The following is a 17,842-nucleotide window of genomic DNA, read 5'->3' on the forward strand; positions in this document are numbered from 1 at the left end:
TAGACATTTCTGTTCAAAAGCTTTTCACAAGTTACATTTGCAGATTTTTATTTTAATGTAAATACTGTGGTACTTTTTTAAGATTTGAACATTCTCTAAAGGCTTTCACTAGTTTCTTTGTTTCTATTTTGTACACTGTTGTGATTTGTTAGCAGAGAATACCAGATAAATGCTACATCACATTGTTTATAATGGCATTTTTCTCTCTGGTGTGAATTTTCTGATGAGCTCGAAGAGTTGAGGACTTAGTAAAAGATTCACCACATTCCTTACATATGTGAGGTCTCTCTCCAGTATGAACTCTGTAATGTGTTCTAAGATTTGAACGCTGGATGAAGGATTTGTCACAGTCTTTGCATTTGTAAGGTTTCTCTCCAGTATGAATTTTCTGATGTACTCTAAGATATGAGCTTCGAGTAAAAGATTTGTCACATTCCTTACAGAAGTAATGTCTCACTTCAGAATGAACTTTCTGATGTTTTCTCAGATTTGAATACTGGGTAAAGGATATGCCGCAATCTTTGCATTTGTAAGTTTTCTCTCCAGTATGAATTTTCTGATGTTCTTTAAGAGTTGAGCACTTAGAAAAAGATTTGTCACATTCCTTACAACTGTAAGGTTTCTCTCCAGTATGAACTCTCTGATGTCTTCTAAGATGTGAGTCCTGGGTAAAAGATTTGTCACATTGCATACATTTGTATGGTTTCTCTCCAGTATGAATTTTCTGGTGTGTTCTAAGAGTTGAGGTTGTAGTAAACGATTTGTTACATACCTCACATTTGTAAGGTTTCTCACCAGTATGGATTCTGTGATGTGTTTTAAGATGTGACAATTCAAGAAAGGACTTACCACATTCTTTGCATTTGTATAGTTTCTCTAGAGAATGAATTTTCTGATGCCTTCTAAGTGATGAGTAGTGTCTACAGGATTTGTCACACTCATTGCATTTGTAAAGCTTCTCTCCAGCATGCCTTTTGTCCGTATGCATTTTCTGATGGCTATGAAGTGCTGACAACTGAGGAAATGACTTTTCACATTTTTTGCATTTGTAAGGTTTCTCTCCAGTATGGAGTCTTTGATGTGTTTTAAGACTTGAGCACTGAGTAAAGGATTTGTCACAAACATTGCACTTATAGGGTTTCTTTCCAGTATGAATTCTCTGATGCTTTGTAAGAGTTGACTTCACAGTAAAGGATTTTTTACATTCCTTACATTTGTAAGGCTTCTCTCCAGTATGCATTTTCTGATGGTTTTTAAGTGCTGATAACTGACGAAATGACTTTCCACACTCCTTGCATATGTAAGGTTTCTCCCCAGTATGAAGTCTTTGATGTGTTTTCAGATTTGCACACTGGTTAAAGGATTTGTCACAAATGTTGCATTTGTAGGGTTTCTTTCCAGTATGAATTCTCTGATGTACAGTGAGGCTTGAGGCAGTACTGAAGCATTTCCCACATTTCCCACACTGGTGTGGTTTTGCTCCAATGTAGATTGTTTGTTGTAAAAGACTGTGTGTAGAGCTGAAATAGTCATTGTGTTCCTCCTGTCTATGCCCTTTCTTTGCAGTGTAGAATCTCTGATCTTGAGTCATGTTGGAAAACAAAGTTAAAGATTTTTCACAGCCTTCAGATTTGCAAGGTTCTTCTCCAATATGCATGCTTTCATGTCTCTCTGGGATGGAGTCAATAGAGGCATCCCTGTGATTACTGCATGTGTAGTTATTAGAGATTTCTGTAGTTTGACTTGTTCTATAAAGTGCATATATGGAGGGGTCATGAAGCACTTTGACAAGTGCATTCCACTGACAAGACTCCTTTTCAGTCTTCACATCTTGATGGACAGGATCACATTTGCAATAGTTCTCTGAAAATGAGTACAGTTCAGATTAACTGGCTTGTTCCAAGATTAAACATTTGATAAATGATTGTCTCTGTAAGTTTTCTCTTAAGGGAAGTCAAACAGCAACTATTTAGAATAGAGCTCCCAGTATTTGACATATTCTTTCACTATAATTATGTGTAATCTTACAAAAAAACAGGATGACAACCTTCATGGAAGATAAAGCAATATTTGAGAAATCTGTAGTTAGTCCTTGGGATGGAGCTCACTGACTGATTATAATTAGAATACATGTCTCTATTTTTAAATATTTATTTCCTCAGATATTGATGAAGAGGAGTTTAATCCAATTCCAGGTTCACAGTGTTCGTACTTCCTAATGTACAGCAATGAGGAGTACTGTTCAGAAGTCCTCTTCAGATTAAAGGCTTACTCAAAAGCATCAAAGGGTTTTTCTCTCTAGAAAACACATTAGATTCTTCAAAAGTAATCGATACAAAGACAGTATTCTGCCAGACATCAGAAACTCTAGGTCATTTGAGGCAGGGCTGTCATAGGCACCTATTGCTTATTTCTATCCTCCACTGTCTGAGCTCCACACACTGCTGTGTTCCTTAACTTTCCTCACAGGGTTATTCTCAAGTCCACCTCTGTACACGGACTGCTGAGATTATTTCCCAGAAGGGTGTCTGTGTATTCTCCACTGGAACGAAACTGAAACATGTAATATGAAGACAAACATGCAAAGAAGGCAATTACAGAATAATTTTCCTCATGGACTAACATTAGAATTTATAAAATTATTCCAATTTGATGTCAGCACATTCAAATAAAATTACATTCTGCACTAGTATTAAGTTACCATAGTTCAAGTGCAATAGATACCACACCTTCTAACAGTCACAACAGACAGGATTCGCCCTGGCACCAGGACACTACTTTACGCTCAGTGTTCAGGAATCCTTTCAAGTGGAATTGAATATTGCAAGTGCGTTCTCAGCTCTTGCTTTCTCTTTCGCTAAAAGCCAACACTGTTGTCCCACTCATTCGCTGTCCTACCCTGGTGGCTATCTCTCCTATCCACATTCCAGGGCAATCTCATTTGCTCTGGACAGGTGACCAGGCCTACATTACACAGAATAATCCACATGTCCTATGAGGTAGCCCAGGACCTATGGCAGAATTTTAAATAAGAATACATTTAACACAGTACTGGGCTCAGTACATGAAGAGAACACAAAGTAGAGGGAATAGGAATGATTTCCCAATTGCTATTCCCTAACAGAATCTTTGGCGTATATATGGAGAATTTTAAGTTGTGAGTATTTTTAATTGTGAGTATTTCTCACAATTAAAACAATGTAAAATGCAATGATGGACATAGAGCGTTAAGATATGGCTGGAACCTGCTACAAAACCTGTGACCTACAATCTCTCTTGCTAAAAGATATGCTAAGGTAATATGGGTTTAGAAATTGTAGAAGTAGACAACAAATGTTTTATTTGACTTAAGGCCCAATCTACAAGACAAACCCATACTGTAAACTGCTTGGGTAACTGAGGGCAGAAACTAGATAGCACAGAGACCTAGGGTAATATCAAAAACTACTGATCTAAAAAAAAGTATCAATAAAATGAGTCTTAATGATATTCTGCTATACTCATAGATAATTGTCTTATTCAGTCATCATCAAAGAAGTTTTCTCTAGCAGCTGATGGGAACAGATGCAGAGAGCCACAGCTAGACGTATGTGGAGAGAGAGTCTACATGAGTCCATCAAATCCCTCCCCTCAGGGCTTAAGGAACCATATAGAAGAGACAAAGAGTATAAGAGCCAGAGGGGAAGGAAGACACTGGCATTACAAGACCCTCATGTAGTGGGTAGCTGTTCCAGCTTTCACCTGGAAGTACTACCCCTAGTGAGGCTTCTGGTAATTGCCACACCTACCTATGACCCACCCCTGGGGCGGGGCCAAGACATGAGCTCTTAAGACCCAAGAGTTTAAGACTTAAGCTCTTAAGACCCAAGGGCCGGGCCTCTTGGTTCCTGGTGATCCTGGATGCTGGATGGAAGACCGAGTCAGAGTTCTCCAGAGAACCCCGTTGGACTGCACCTCACCTCTCCCGGATCCTGTAACCAACCCCTTTACTGGCTGTAAGTTACCCCAAAATAAACAACCTTTTTAACTATGTGGAGTTGCCTTGTTAAATCCCCACATTACTCTCACATCAATTAAGCCAAGTGCAAGTGAACTCACAGAGACTGGATAGCAGGCACAGGGCCTACATGGGTCTGCAACAGACCCTCTACATAGGTGTTGTAGCTTTAAGCTTAGTATTATCATGGGATGTCTGAGTATGAGATTGAATGGGTCTCTGATGCTCGTGCTTGCTCTTAGGACTCTTTTCCTTCTGCTGGGTCACCGTGTCCAGCTTCAATATGATGGTTTTTGCTTTATCTTACTATATTTTATTTTGTCATGCTTGGTTGTTGTCTCTTAGAAGGCTGTTTTTTTCTAATGAGACAGAAAAGGAGTGGAAATTGAGGGGATGGGATATGAGGAGGAAGTTGAAGTTGTAGGGAAAGTATAGTCAGGATATACTGTATGTGGTGGTTTGAAAAAAAATGGCCCCCATAGGGAGTGTCACTATTAGGATATGTTGCCTTGTTGGAGGAAGTGTGTCACTATGGGTCAGGCATTGAAGTCTCATATATGCTCAAGCCATACTGAGTGAGACAGTGCACTTCCTGTTGTCTGCAATGTGTAGAATTCTCAGCCACATGCATGCCTGCATGCCGCCATATTCACAGCCGACACGGTTCCTGGCCATGATGATAATGGATTAAACCTCTGAAACTATAAGTCAACACCTCAATTAAATGTTTTTCTTTATAAAAGTTGCCATGATCATGTTGTCTCTTCACAGAAATAGAAACCCTAATTAAGACAGAAGTTTGGTACCAGCAGTGGGGTTTTCTTGCAATAGGCCTGATCATGTTTTTGTTTGGAGGAATTTGGACTTTGGTACTCTGGGTTTGAAAAGCAGTTGAAAGTTTTAAGCACTGCTTAATGGGCCATAGTAGCAGGAGCATGGTGCTGATGAAATATGGGGAGCTGACTCAAGAGGTTTCAGAGGAGAATTTTTGTATGTTGCCTAGAGATCATTCTTGTGATATTTTGGTGAACAGAGTGGTTGCTTTTTGCCTTTGTCCACAGAACCTACCTGTGTGATACCTCAGTAAACCACCCCCCGACTCTATCCCCTACAGAGAAAGAGAAGCTTAAACCAGGATTCCTAAGTGTAGGTAAGAACTTAGACCCCTTTTTCCCAGGTGGCTGTATCTGCTACAGGGATTTTGAAAAACACAGAGTCAGGATATTCGACCAAAAGACTAAAAAAGGGAGGTGGGTTGAAATGAATTATATGGCCTGTGCCTTTAAGAACTAGCCTCACAAAGAAAGGGGAGTGTGAGAGATTTGGAACGGGTCTCCCTTCCGAGCCTCCCTGCCTAGGCTTGTAAACTTAGAATACACCTTGCTTTTGCATTCTGTACCTAAAGTCTCCAGTGGCAGCTTTGGGGACTCAATCTGCGCATAACACAGACCAGTTTGGGCTATAGAGATCCTGTCTCAAAACCAAATGGGATGGGAATATGGTGACACACGCCTTTAATCTCAGCACTGGAGATAAAAGACCCAGACACAGATTCCCCAGAAACCCAAAAGAGCTGAGGAAAGAGATATCTTAAAAATGAGTCAGTTCCCCCTTCCTGGAGAGGGTGAAGACAGGTGTTTTCAAAAGAACCAAGTCAGGATGTCTGGTGGTAACCAATTAACCACGAGATGCCCCTCTCCAGAGATAACATGACCAGACCCCGGAGATGAGTTGTAAAACTCCTGACAGGGCAAACAGATAAGCTAAAACAAGACAAAGTCCAGGCCCGGGAAAAACTGGACCAATCAAGGATGGACCTGTACTAACCCCGTCCCCTCTAAGAAATTTTATGGGTTTTGCCTATAAAAACTAACTTCTCCAAGAAAGAGTAACTCCTCCCTGCCTCACTGCCAGTGAGTTGAGTTCCCTGTCATGACTTGTAGCAGAATAAACCTTGCTTTTGCATTCTGGTATGCTCGTCCTTGGTGGTCTCTCTGGGGGTCACGATCTGGGCACAACACCTGAGGCTAAAGTGAAGAGTTTTGGAAGAATTCCATTGGTAGAGAAAATCTCAAAACAGCCTAGTATAGACTGCTGTGTGGTTATTAGTATTAACTCTAACGAAGATTTATAATGAAACGGAGAAAGAAAAAGTAAAATTTGAGGGGATAAGGAGCACCAGGAAGTGCAATGGAGCCAAGTCCTAGTTTCAGGGAGATAAACAGATTAAGAAATTGAATAAAGGGAGTGGTGACATCAGGGCAAGATCTCACTTAGCTAAGTTTCCAACCTGTAAAAAGGAACTGAAGAAAAGTTTAGAGCCAGGTGTAGTAGTGCACCCCTTTAATCAGAGCAGTAGGAAGTCAGAGACTGGTAGATCTCTGAGTTTGAGGCCCCCTGGTCTACAGAGAAAATTGCCAAAGAGCCAAGCTTAGGCAGTGAAAAAAGAAATCAAAAACTGAAAGTTGGTGAAGATGTGATTGAACAAAGGGTCCATGTTCCAGCCCCAGCAAGCCGCAGAACTTGGCAGCTTCTTGCTTGTGGTTCTGAAGTTAAGCACAGAAGAAACAGGCTATGGAATCTGCCCCCAAGACTAAGGAAAGCTGCTGAGGCCAGGCATTTGTCAGGGGTGTCCCTGAACTGAGGCCCAGAGAGACCATTGCTTTAAAGTGTAAAGTTGAAGCCTGGATTGCCTTGGAGAACCCAGGTTGTTAGAGATGCCAGAGCTGTGGGATACCTGCTGAAGAAAGCTGCTAACAGGGAGTGGAACCAGCCTAAGAGAAAGAAGTATGTTGCCATCAACAAAGCTGAAAGGAGTTGGAGATCTGAAGAGTGTTTTGACATCAGACATGGAGATGCAGAGTATGGAGTTTGCCCAGCTAGTTTTTGGTCTTGCTTTGGTCTAGTATTTCTTTGCTATGCTCTCCTCCCTATATTTTGGAATGGTAATGTATATCCTGTGCCATTACATGTTGGAGTATATGACATGATTTTTTTTTACTTTGATTTTATAAGGGATTACAGTTAAGAGATTACAGTAATCTCAGAAGTAACTTTGAACTTTAGACTTTTAAATAAATTTGAGACTGTTACACATTACGGACACTTTTGAAATTGGACTGAATCCATTTTTGAATTATGATATGGCTACAAGACTGTGGGGGCCAGAGAGTGAAATGTGGTGGTATGAAAAAATAATGACCCCATAGAGAGTGATGCTTTTAGGAGGTATGGCCTTGTTGGAGTGGGTGTGGCTTTGCTGGAGAAAGTCTGTCACTATGGGACTGGCTTTGAGGTCTCATATATGCTCAAGCCACACCCAGTGAGACAGTTTATTTTCTGTTGCCTGCAAGATATAGAATTCTCAGTTACTCTCCAGCATCATGCAAGTGTGCATGCCACCATATTCATAGCCTACATGATTCCCAGCCATGATAATAATGGACTAAACCTCTGAAACTCAATTAAACGTTTTTCTTTATAAGAGTTGCCGTGGTCATGGTGTCTCTTAACAACAATAGAAACCCTAATGAAGACATTGTATAAGGAAAGAATCTATTTCAATAAAAGAAAAATATGAAAAAGAAGATATAGGTGGAAATATTATATACTACTGAGTTTCTGAATGCATCTTAGAACCAAACTGAAGGGTGCATGACATCTCTAAAATGGAAAATGGAAAGAAAACAACAAATATGAAAAAAAAAGTTCTTTTTCTACTACCAAATGTTCCCTAGTCTCCTGTTGTTTCCAAGACAGCTTAACAGAGAGTTTGCAAACCTATGAAGTAGGTACATATAAACCCTGAGTTAGCAATTCTACAAGCAAAATGTACTCACCCACAGAGACCAGGTTGCTGTAATTCTCCAACATCACATCAATGTACAAAGACCGCTGAGCAGAGTCCAGGCATTCCCACTCCTCTTTCGAGAAGTCCACAGATACATCCCTTAATGTCAACAGACCCTGAAACAAAAAAGTACAGTTTGACCACATGATACTGAGAAGAGTGCTTTCCTGGTATAAGGTGACTTATGGAAGTCAGGGATGTAGATGATTGAAGACAGTTACACAAAAAAATGATTTCTAACATAGTTACATTATATAATGGATTCTCTAACTGTGAAAACAGGTTGACACAATCGTCTCATAAGCAATACACATAAAGCAAGACACACATTTAAGGTCCGGATATGGATATCTATCTGTTATGGATGCTGTGCTTATGTTCCACAGGATCACAGCAGACATGTCTCAGAATGAAAATCTGTGATGGGAAAATGTGATTTCAAATGCTGTACTTGTAGATCATGCTACAATGAATCAAAAAACATTTTTAAAAGCAGAAACACAGAAACCTAGAAAACATAGGGAATGCCTTTCAGGAAACAGGATGGGGAAGAATTTTTTGAATAGCAAAATCTCCAACAGCATAAGAACTAATCCCAAGTATCAATACATGAATATAAAACGTTTCTGTTTATCAAAAGAAAGAATCGGCAGAGCACACAGACATCCCACAGAGTGGGAGAGAATTTGTACCAGTGACACTTTGAATAGCAGCTCACACCTAGAATTTACAAACAATTTCAGAAATTAAAAACCATGGAAATAAAGCTGCTAATCAACAAATGGGCAAATGAGCTGAATAGACACTTTGTGAAGACAGAAACACAAATGGCCAATAAATATGGCAAAAAGTGTTTATAATCCCTAAAATGCCATCATGGAAATGCAAACTAAAACTACTTTGAGATATAGCTGTCATCAACCAATCTGACAACAAATGTTAGAGAGGATGAAGAGAGAAAGATACCATTGTTCACTGTTGGTGTGTGTGTGTGTGTGTGTGTGTGTGTGTGTGTATTGCAAATTAATACAACCATTGTGGAAATCAGTTTGGAGATTATTTAAAATGTTAAAGGTAGTACTAATGTATGAACAGCTCTTTCACTCCTGGACATATACCCAGGGACCTCCACACCCCAATACAGAGATATTTATACCCTGTATTTACTGCTACTATATTTACCACAGTAAAATACTAGACTCGCCGGGGGTGGTGGCGCACGCCTTTAATCCCAGCACTCGGGAGGCAGAGGCAGGCGGATCTTTGTGAGTTCGAGGCCAGCCTGGGCTACAGAGCGAGATCCAGGAAAGGCACAAAGCTGCACAGAAGAAACCCTGTCTCGAAAAACCAAAAAAAAAAAAAAAAAAAAAAAAATTCTAGACTCAACCTAATCATCTATCAACAGATGAATGGATAATGAAAATGGTATACAAATAAAATGGAATACTATTCACTTGAAGAGGAAAATATAATAAAAATTTGCAAGAAAATGAATAGACTCAGAATATGTAATGAGGTCATACAGTGTCAGAAAGAAAGAAACTGTTTTCCCTCATATGCAGAATCAAACAATGTATATGTGAGAACAGAAGAACATGGAGAAAAAAGAATAAGAAAGGCTAAATATTAGGGGTTGAGGCAGGACTGAATGCAGGTAATGAACACCAGTTATGAAAAAGGATATAAAACTAATTGCTTTTCTTTCTTTCTTTTCTTTTTTTTTTTCTTTTTCTTTTTTTTTTTTTTTGAGATAGGGTTTCTCTGTGTAGCTTTGGTGCCTGTCCTGGATCTTGCTCTATAGACCAGGCTGGCCTCGAACTCACAGAGATCCGCCTGGCTCTGTCTCCTGAATGTGGGATTAAAGTCATGCACCACCACCACCCAGCAACTAATTGCTTTTCTAGTTCTAATTCTGTCACTGTTTTTTTTTTTTTAATTTTTTTTTTTTTTTTTTTTTTTTTTTTTTTGGTTTTTCAAGACAGGGTTTCTCTGTGTAGCTTTGCGCCTTTCCTGGAACTCACTTGGTAGTCCAGGCTGGCCTCGAACTCACAGAGATCCGCCTGGCTCTGCCTCCCGAGTGCTGGGATTAAAGGCGTGCGCCACCACCGCCCGGCTTAATTTTTTTTTATTTTGGGTGGTATATAATTACAACAAAATATATTTGATAGTGAAAATATAAAATCCCATGTGGGGCTGCACAGCTTCTGTTCCCAATAACTACTCCAACTGTATAAAAGTACATTGAGTTGTATACATTTTATGTCTGCTTAATTTCAAAACATGAATTTTTTGTTGTTTGTTTGTTTGCAACATTTTTTACAACAAAGTTTAAAAACATCAGAAGTAGAAAATTAAATGCTTTCAATGTCTAAAAATATAACATTTCTAGAAAAATAGTAGACATGACCACTGACCTGGGACATACTTACTAGAGAATCAGCCATTTCTTCCTCTTTCTCTTCTTTGAGTGTCTCTTTCAGGAACAATGAATGGATGGCTTGCTGCCCTTTCATATAAGAAGTCAAAAAGAAAAAGCAAAAATTAATACTAAAAGCTGTTAACAATGTCAAACCACATGAAAAGACACAAGCAACAGAATTCACCAGGTATCTGGTCAATGATTCCAAAGCCAGGAGAGCATGGAAACACATTTAAAGCTTGAAGAGAAAATTACCATCAATAGTATTATTATAACTAGAAAAATATTCTTAAAATTGATGGAGACATAAGTGTATTTCAGGATAGTCTCGAATTAACACAATTGATTTAACTAAAACTGCATAACATATATTAATTTTGAGAAAAAATATACTCAGAAAATAAGAGAAATTATCCATTAGAACATGAGAAGTAATACATTTCATGTGAACAATAGATAAATAGTGGAGAAATGGGAAGTAATCATCCATTAGCAAGATAGCAAAACACTATTTCTCAAAGATAAGAAAGAATGCTACCAATAACACACCCAGCAACAACATAAAAAAAAAAAAAAACATAGGGAACAAAAACCCTATCAACAAAAATTCTAGCCACTCTGGAAATCAATATGGAGTATCCTCAATTAAATAATAAAAAAAAAATCCTCAAGTTAAATAAATCTAGCATATGACCCAGCTGTTCCACTCCTTGGTATATGCTCAAAGGACTTGGTTTCCTATTCCATAGACACTTGCTCAGCCATGTTCATTGCTGCTCTAATCACAATAGTTACAAAATGGAAACAACCTAAACGTCCTTCAGCTGACAATTGGATAGTGAAGATGTGGTACATATAATCTATGGAATATGATTCAGTTGTAAAGAAAATTGAAATCATGAGCTTTGCAGGTAAATGGATGAACCTAGAAAGGATCATATTGAGTGAGGTAACCTGGATGCAGAAAGACAGACATTGCATGATCTCTCTCATAGGAAGTTCCTAGCTCCAAATCTTCAGATGTGAGTCCACAACCTGGAGAAACTGCAGCAACAAGAAAAGTAAGAAGAGATCACTGGGGGTGATGGGGAGTAATAGAAATGGAGTAACGGAACAAGTGATCCGAAAGGGGAAATGGGAAAGCAGGGAGGGATTTAATTATGGAGAAGGGACAGATATAAACACAGAATGAGGGTAAAATATCAGTAAGGATGGCTAAAAAGTCATAAGGAGTCATACTATTATCATCTACCAAAAAATGCCTATAATGCATATAAGTCTGTATAAGCACATAGGTTTGGTGTGTACATGAAAAGTTCTCATCTGGGTGATAATTCTCCTCACAAGAGCCATAGGTTTTCTAACAAAACCACCAACACCAGGTGTAAGAAGCCTGCTTTGACGTTGTTTGTAACAGCTGCCCAACACATTCCAGTAACAGTCCAGGCGATTGCTGTTGCCCACGGTGGCTTTCCAGAGGCAGAAGGTAAGTCCCTGTTGTTGAAGAAGCCATGCACTTCAGACTCAAAACCCAGAGAACTCCACATGGATATGACCTTAAAGCCTCCTCCCTGGGGACTAGCTTTCACGGTACCAGAAGGCAACATGCAATCTTCCAAAGGAGGGAGCTAGTCAACAGACCTACCCAGCTATGACACCTATGAACCACACCAATGATCTGCACTGCATGATAGCCCTAAGGGTGTAAGAGTGTCACACAGACCTTGGTGGTAACCAACAGCTTCTATTTGCATTAAGACCCTCTCAAAAAGGGGGAAATCATGCCTGGTACTTGAAACTTAGCCTGTTTCCCCAGGGTTAGTTAGTGAAGTCAAGGATCCTGGAGGAGAGCCTACAACCACTACTTTACTAAATCATCCTAATCCCTAACTGCATTCTAAATATTTACCATTATTCTCACGGATAAATGTAGTCCTCACACTTCATCAAGGAAAGTTATTTTAGCAGCACACAGTTGTGATGCTCAGTCATAACTGACACATAAACAACACAACTCCTGCACCTCATGCTCAAGGATATGTAAGAAAGAGGGAATGGGAACATTATAAGAGCCAGAGGAACAGGATATTTGCTGAGATTGTTTCTCCTAGAAATGTCAGAGATGCTATATGCATAAAATTGTACAAACACGACATCCTAAACATGAGCAGAACAAGGACAACACCAAGAGACTTGCTAATATGGAAGGGAGAAAGCTCACTAGGCCTGAACTCTAGGTAAACACTAAGGAATTCTGAGAGCTGGAGAAATACTCTTTCCCAGAGCAGAGTACACCATATGGTTATCCAATACCATGAAAGCATACAGACTGAGTAGGTTGTATTTTTATGTTTAGGAATATACACAAACATACAACAACAATGGAAGAAAAAGTTATTAAGAAATAAAAGCTGCCTGTGCAAGTCAATATTTTAGATCATCTATATAAACAGTGTTTATAAGGGCTTTATGTTATTGCTATTCACTTAAGTAAAACTTAGTAGGGCTAGAGAGATGGTTCAATGGGTATGAGTGTCTATTACTGTTTTAGAGACCCAAATTCCATTTCCAGACCGCAGACAGTGGCTCCCATCTGTCCATAAATACAATACTAGACTGCATATGATATACAGTAATACACACAAGCAAAATACTCACGGCAAAACTGATTTCATGTCCCACTTCCACATTCACTTGAACCCCTTGCCATCCCTTCACCAATCCCTCCAACAAACCTGGATCCTTAGCCACTGTCTCCTCCCTCTCCATCCTCCAGGTCTCTTTGTTCTGCTCCACAGGTGAGAAGGTCTGGCTGATCAGTGAACTCTGCATGTGAAAAAGACTGTACAGTAAAGCAACTGGATTTCAAACACAGTAATGTACTCAGCAGATAGAGGATTCACAAATGAGTCCCCAAATGTCTTGCAAGGTCAGAATACTGAAATCATTTAGAAAGCATTTTCAGTTAGTGTAACTTGAGTCCCACTTCCATTCACAATTCAGTCAAATCTCAGGGAGAAACGGAACTGAATGACTGGGACGAGAATATTGTACACCGGTGAGGTTATTAATTTATCATGGACCAAAAATGATGGAAGCCTTATTCCTCCCAAAGGGACACATACAAGAAGAGATGACATTTCTTTTTTGTTCCTCTGAGGATCCACTTTACTCTGTGAGATGTGAGATTGGTTCACACACAGGTCACACACATGCAGAGTAGTTTTCCTAGGAACCCTGAGCAGGCACAAGGGAGACCGCAAGCAAACTGTTTTCACCTACAGGAAACAAACTGCTGGGATTCTGCAGTATTCAGTGTCTGTACCAAGACCTCAGGGCAGGGTCCAGGCATTGACCCTCCTCCTGGGAGAAGTTCACAGTCGCATCACTGGCTGTTAACAGACCACAAAATAAAAAAAAAAAAAAAAAAAAAAGGGCTGGAGAGATGGCTCAGAGGTTAAGAGCACTGACTGCTCTTCCAAAGGTCCTGAGTTCAATTCCCAGCAACCACATGGTGGCTCACAACCATCTGTAATGAGATCTGGTGCCCTCTTCTGGCCTGCAGTCATACATGCTGTATACGTAATAAATAAATAAATCTTTAAAAAAAAAAAAAAAAAAACAAACAGTTTGAATCATCCTGTTGGTGCGAACCTTTAATCCTAGCACTTGGGAGAAACAAGCTGGTGGAACTCTGTGTTTTCCAGTCCAGCCTGGTCTACATGTGAGTTGTGTGCCTGACAGAGAAACAGTGATTTCAGGTGGCAAACACAGCAAACACAAGAACCAAAAACTAACAGTTTGGTCATGTGTTGTTGTACGAATCCTGAAAGGTCCTATGATAAAAAACCCTGAGCCAGATATTAGGGTGAAAGCTGAAAGATCAGAGAAGCAGATCAAGCCACAGCGAACCTCACCTCGCTAACTCCTCAGCTGATCCTGTTTCCAGGAATCCTCAGACTGAAAGCCTCTGAGTCTTCACCCAAAAGGCCTCGGTCAAAAGGAGCCTTTAGTTCCCATTTCCTCACGCCTTATATACCTTTCTCCACCCTGGCGTATTACTTCCTGGAATTAAAGGCATGTGTGCTTCCCAAGCAAAAGCATGAGATCTCAAGTGCTGGGATTAATGGTGTGTGCCACCACCATCTGGCTCTGTTTTCTCTCCTGTACTGGATCAATCTCATGTATCCCAGTGTGGCCTTGAACTCACAGAGATCCAGAAGGATCTCTGCCTCCTGAGTGAAAGGATTAAAGGTGTGTGCCACCACTGCCTGACCTCTATGTCTAATCTAGTGGCTGACTCTGTCCTCTGATCCTCAGGCAAGTTTATTAGGGTTCACAATATATCACCACAATGTGTCCATGGGCAGAGTGCTTGTCTTGAACCGAGGAGACACAAGACTATCGCAGACATTTTTCTGATATAGATGAGTGATTATAATTATTCGAAAGATGCTTTCTAATATCATCCTATACTATAAAGCCTTTTATTCTTTTGAGATGGGGTTTCTCTGTGTAGGTTATCCCACTGAAGGAGAGTAAAGACTATCACCCAAATTCTTTGAGCAACTTAAACAAGCTTTATTTTCTGTCAGAGAGGGCTATCTTCCTGAAGCTGGGTTTGAAAATAAAGCACTGAACACAGAAGGAAGTGGGGCTCACATATCCCCCCAAAACTGCAGAGCAAGGGGGTTTTCAAGGGCTGGTGGATTTCCAGAGGAACTTTTGTTAAGTAGGGAATTTGGCTGGACATTTTATACTTATTTGGCAGAACATCTTATCAAGGTATGTTCAAGCTGTGAGTCAAACCCCGTAGGGTGGGGAGCATGTCAAATTCCAGAAACAGGTTAAAGCACGGTCAACTTGAATTTGGCAGCAAACAAACGAACTTGTTCTGACCTTGTAACAAAATGGCTTCCATCCTTAAGGTGGAGTCAGGCTGGTCCATCATTAGCTCTGGCTGTCCTGAAATTCACTCTGTAGACCAGGCTGGCGTCAAACTCAGAGGTCCACCTGCCTCTGCCTCTGGGGGTGCTGAGATTAAAGGCGTGTGCCACCACCGCCTGGCTCAGAATGCCTTTTCTAACTATGAAAATACTGTGACCTGACACCCTCAAACAGCACACTGTGCTTTCCAGACTCCAAAGTACAACATTAAGAACTCAGCACAAGAGGACACATGCCCCCTGCCCCTTTGTTATTCGTTTTGTTAGAGACAGAGTCTCACCATGTAGCTATGGGTGTCCTGAAACCTAGGCTGGTCTCCAAGTCACAGAGATCCACCAGCCTCTGCCTCCTGAATGCTAGTATTCAAGGCCTGTGCCACCAGGTATGGCTAAGACACTTTTGAGAATGCTATATTTACATCACAGAGTGCATATGTCTCAGGTGAAAAATTAACGATAGGTAAAAAGTTTACTTTTAAATGTTAATGTTGATAACCATACATATAAAAGTCGCCAATAGATATTTTCATATTCAATTAAATCTGCAGTCGTTCCTTCCATGACTAATATCTAAAAGCTCTCCAGGGATGCTAAGTGCCCAAGTCCCCAGATATAACACGGAAGTTAGCATAGATGTATGTAAATTTGAAGAGCTTTGATCTTTTCACCAGAGGGAAAGGAATCGTGTTTGCAAATATCAACAAATAAATTCAAATATTATATAAGAGTATTTTATAAGAACATTTTGGCAATCTAATCAGAAGATAAATGGGGAAAAAAAAGATTGGTCCAGTTCATATGGTCTAAAATTTATCCACAAGGGAAACATCCACAACAGAACTTCAGTTCCTTATGAACAGCAGAGAAACTGCTCGCACCCCCGGTCCCTCCCCTCCCGTGTCCCAGCCCCGCAGCTCCTCTGACCTGGGAGGTTCCAGGGCCGCCGGGCTGCGGTTCCCGCCACTGCGCTGCTGACTGGTGACTTTCCCAGGCCGCCCCGCGCGGCGACTGCGGCTCCGGGGAGTTTCAGGTCCCCGCGACACCCCGCCGTGTCCTCCACACCCGGGTCTGCACCATAAGAATCCCCACGGTGCAGGACCTGGTGCAACGACAGAGAATGGGCACTTGGCACTTCCGATTTCTATCCTCCTTACAACTTCCCTGCTCTCTCCCACACGGTTTTCAGCTTTCCTTCACTTCACTCTCTTAACTCTTCCCTCTCTCAACCCTTCGTCTACACCCACCTAATGAGCCACATCCTTCCGACCTCTGTTTCCGGGTGAATGTCTCCGCCCCACTGAGACCCGTCCCTCCCACTCGGTCTCAGGCTGCCTTCCACACAGCTCCAGCTGTCAGGCTGCCCTGGACCCGCTCTGCACAGCCTCCCCACAGAACTGGATAGGAGGACGCTGCACCCTGGTATGTGATCCCCACAGTGAGTTCCGAGCCCTTCAGATAAAAGACAGGCAGCCTAACCTCGACTTGACTACCAGCCTCAGGGGCTTCAACTTACAGAAAATATAACCCGCTAAATTCAGATGCCAGCGTTCCATCGCTAACACAAACATGACAAGCCAAAAGCAAATACTGCAGTTGTGACTTGGGGAGAGACATTACAGGAACCTGAATTTTGAAAAGAAATACGTGGCTCCGTAAATCAGTGGTCAGCCCAGTGCTGAGTTCATCCCGCGCTGTACTGTTCTCACCACTAGATGGTGGTCTTGGCATTTTACTAACTCAGGAACAAGTTCTGCGACTCAGGCTAAAAGTCTGAGATACAACTTTAATCCCCATTTATCCATACCCACCCTGCACCTCCAGTGGATGCAGAGACACTTGCTGTCTCAGAAATCAGTAAGGTACGTGGTCCGAGTCCTAAAAAAGTCAGTGGCTCTAGGAACATTGAAGAAGAGGGGGAGGAAAGGGAGTAAGAAGGGAAAGAGGAGGAAGGGCTAAGACATGCCAGTCTCTAGACTCCACACAGCTGTTGTAATCAGTAACCAACAGCAGCTGTACTGACCTGCATGGACCTCACACTAGACCACAATCAGTCTAGGAAAGGAAAAGGCTCACAGAGCCCACTCTTTACCTTTCAAATGTTGGCTTTAGATAGAGTGTAGGAGAAGAATCTCTGCCTTTAGCTGCAGTCCTCTGCTGAGCCCACCAGACTCCAACAGCTCCAAAGCCACAGTCTCACAGATGGTCCTGGATAATCTCAGTGGATCTCAAAGCTAAAGGAATGGAGATGAACACAACAGAGATTTGTTGGAATTGTGGACCAGGATAGGAGAGAGGTAGGAAATGAGAATGGACAGTATTTGAGATGTGTGTGTGTGTGTGTGTGTGTGTGTGTGTGTGTGTGTGTGTGTGTGTGTGTGAAATAGCTAATAATAGTTTTTTTAAATGTCCATAACAGTCTTTTTTTTTTTTTTCCAGTCAAGAAGTATTGGTAAGTAGCTTTGCTGTTAGTTCTCCTTAGAAGTTCTGATAGATGGTTGTGCGCCTGGGCCCAAAGCCTAGGGGCTGGTGAGTTCAGGTATGAGGATAAAGGCTCACCGCTTAGTCCAGTCTGGCAGGCTCTGTTATGGGAGGGTCCAGCTGGAGCAGGGACGGAGTGGGAGAGCAGGGAA

General features: G+C 41.2%; 1 protein-coding gene across 1 annotated transcript; it reads right to left on the reverse strand.

Annotated features, from left to right (window-relative positions):
- Positions 1-31: 31 nt before the first annotated feature.
- On the reverse strand, positions 32-17,394 carry LOC128095648 (zinc finger protein 54-like). The gene is made up of 6 exons (XM_052714813.1): positions 16,137-17,394; positions 13,545-13,658; positions 13,002-13,092; positions 10,262-10,353; positions 7,837-7,963; positions 32-1,863 (listed from the first exon to the last, which is right to left on the reverse strand). Exons 3-6 carry the CDS (start codon positions 13,033-13,035, stop codon positions 173-175), a joined length of 1,944 nt encoding a protein of 647 aa, XP_052570773.1. The 5' UTR covers positions 13,036-13,092; positions 13,545-13,658; positions 16,137-17,394; the 3' UTR covers positions 32-172.
- Positions 17,395-17,842: the final 448 nt, after the last annotated feature.

This window comes from Peromyscus californicus, unplaced genomic scaffold (genome assembly GCF_007827085.1).
Source record: "Peromyscus californicus insignis strain IS unplaced genomic scaffold, ASM782708v3 Scaffold_4__1_contigs__length_199733344, whole genome shotgun sequence".
NCBI classification, from domain to species: domain Eukaryota; kingdom Metazoa; phylum Chordata; class Mammalia; order Rodentia; family Cricetidae; genus Peromyscus; species Peromyscus californicus.

Coding starts and splice junctions, on each gene's coding strand:
- LOC128095648 (XM_052714813.1), bottom strand. CDS start 13,035: ATGGAGAGGGAGGAGACAGTGGCTAAGGATCCAG. Junction 7,964..10,261: donor CTCTAGTAAGTATGTCCCAG/GTCAGTGGTCAT, acceptor TTTTTGTTTCAG/GGTCTGTTGACATTAAGGGA. Junction 1,864..7,836: donor CAGCAACCTGGTCTCTGTGG/GTGAGTACATTT, acceptor ACTCATTTTCAG/AGAACTATTGCAAATGTGAT.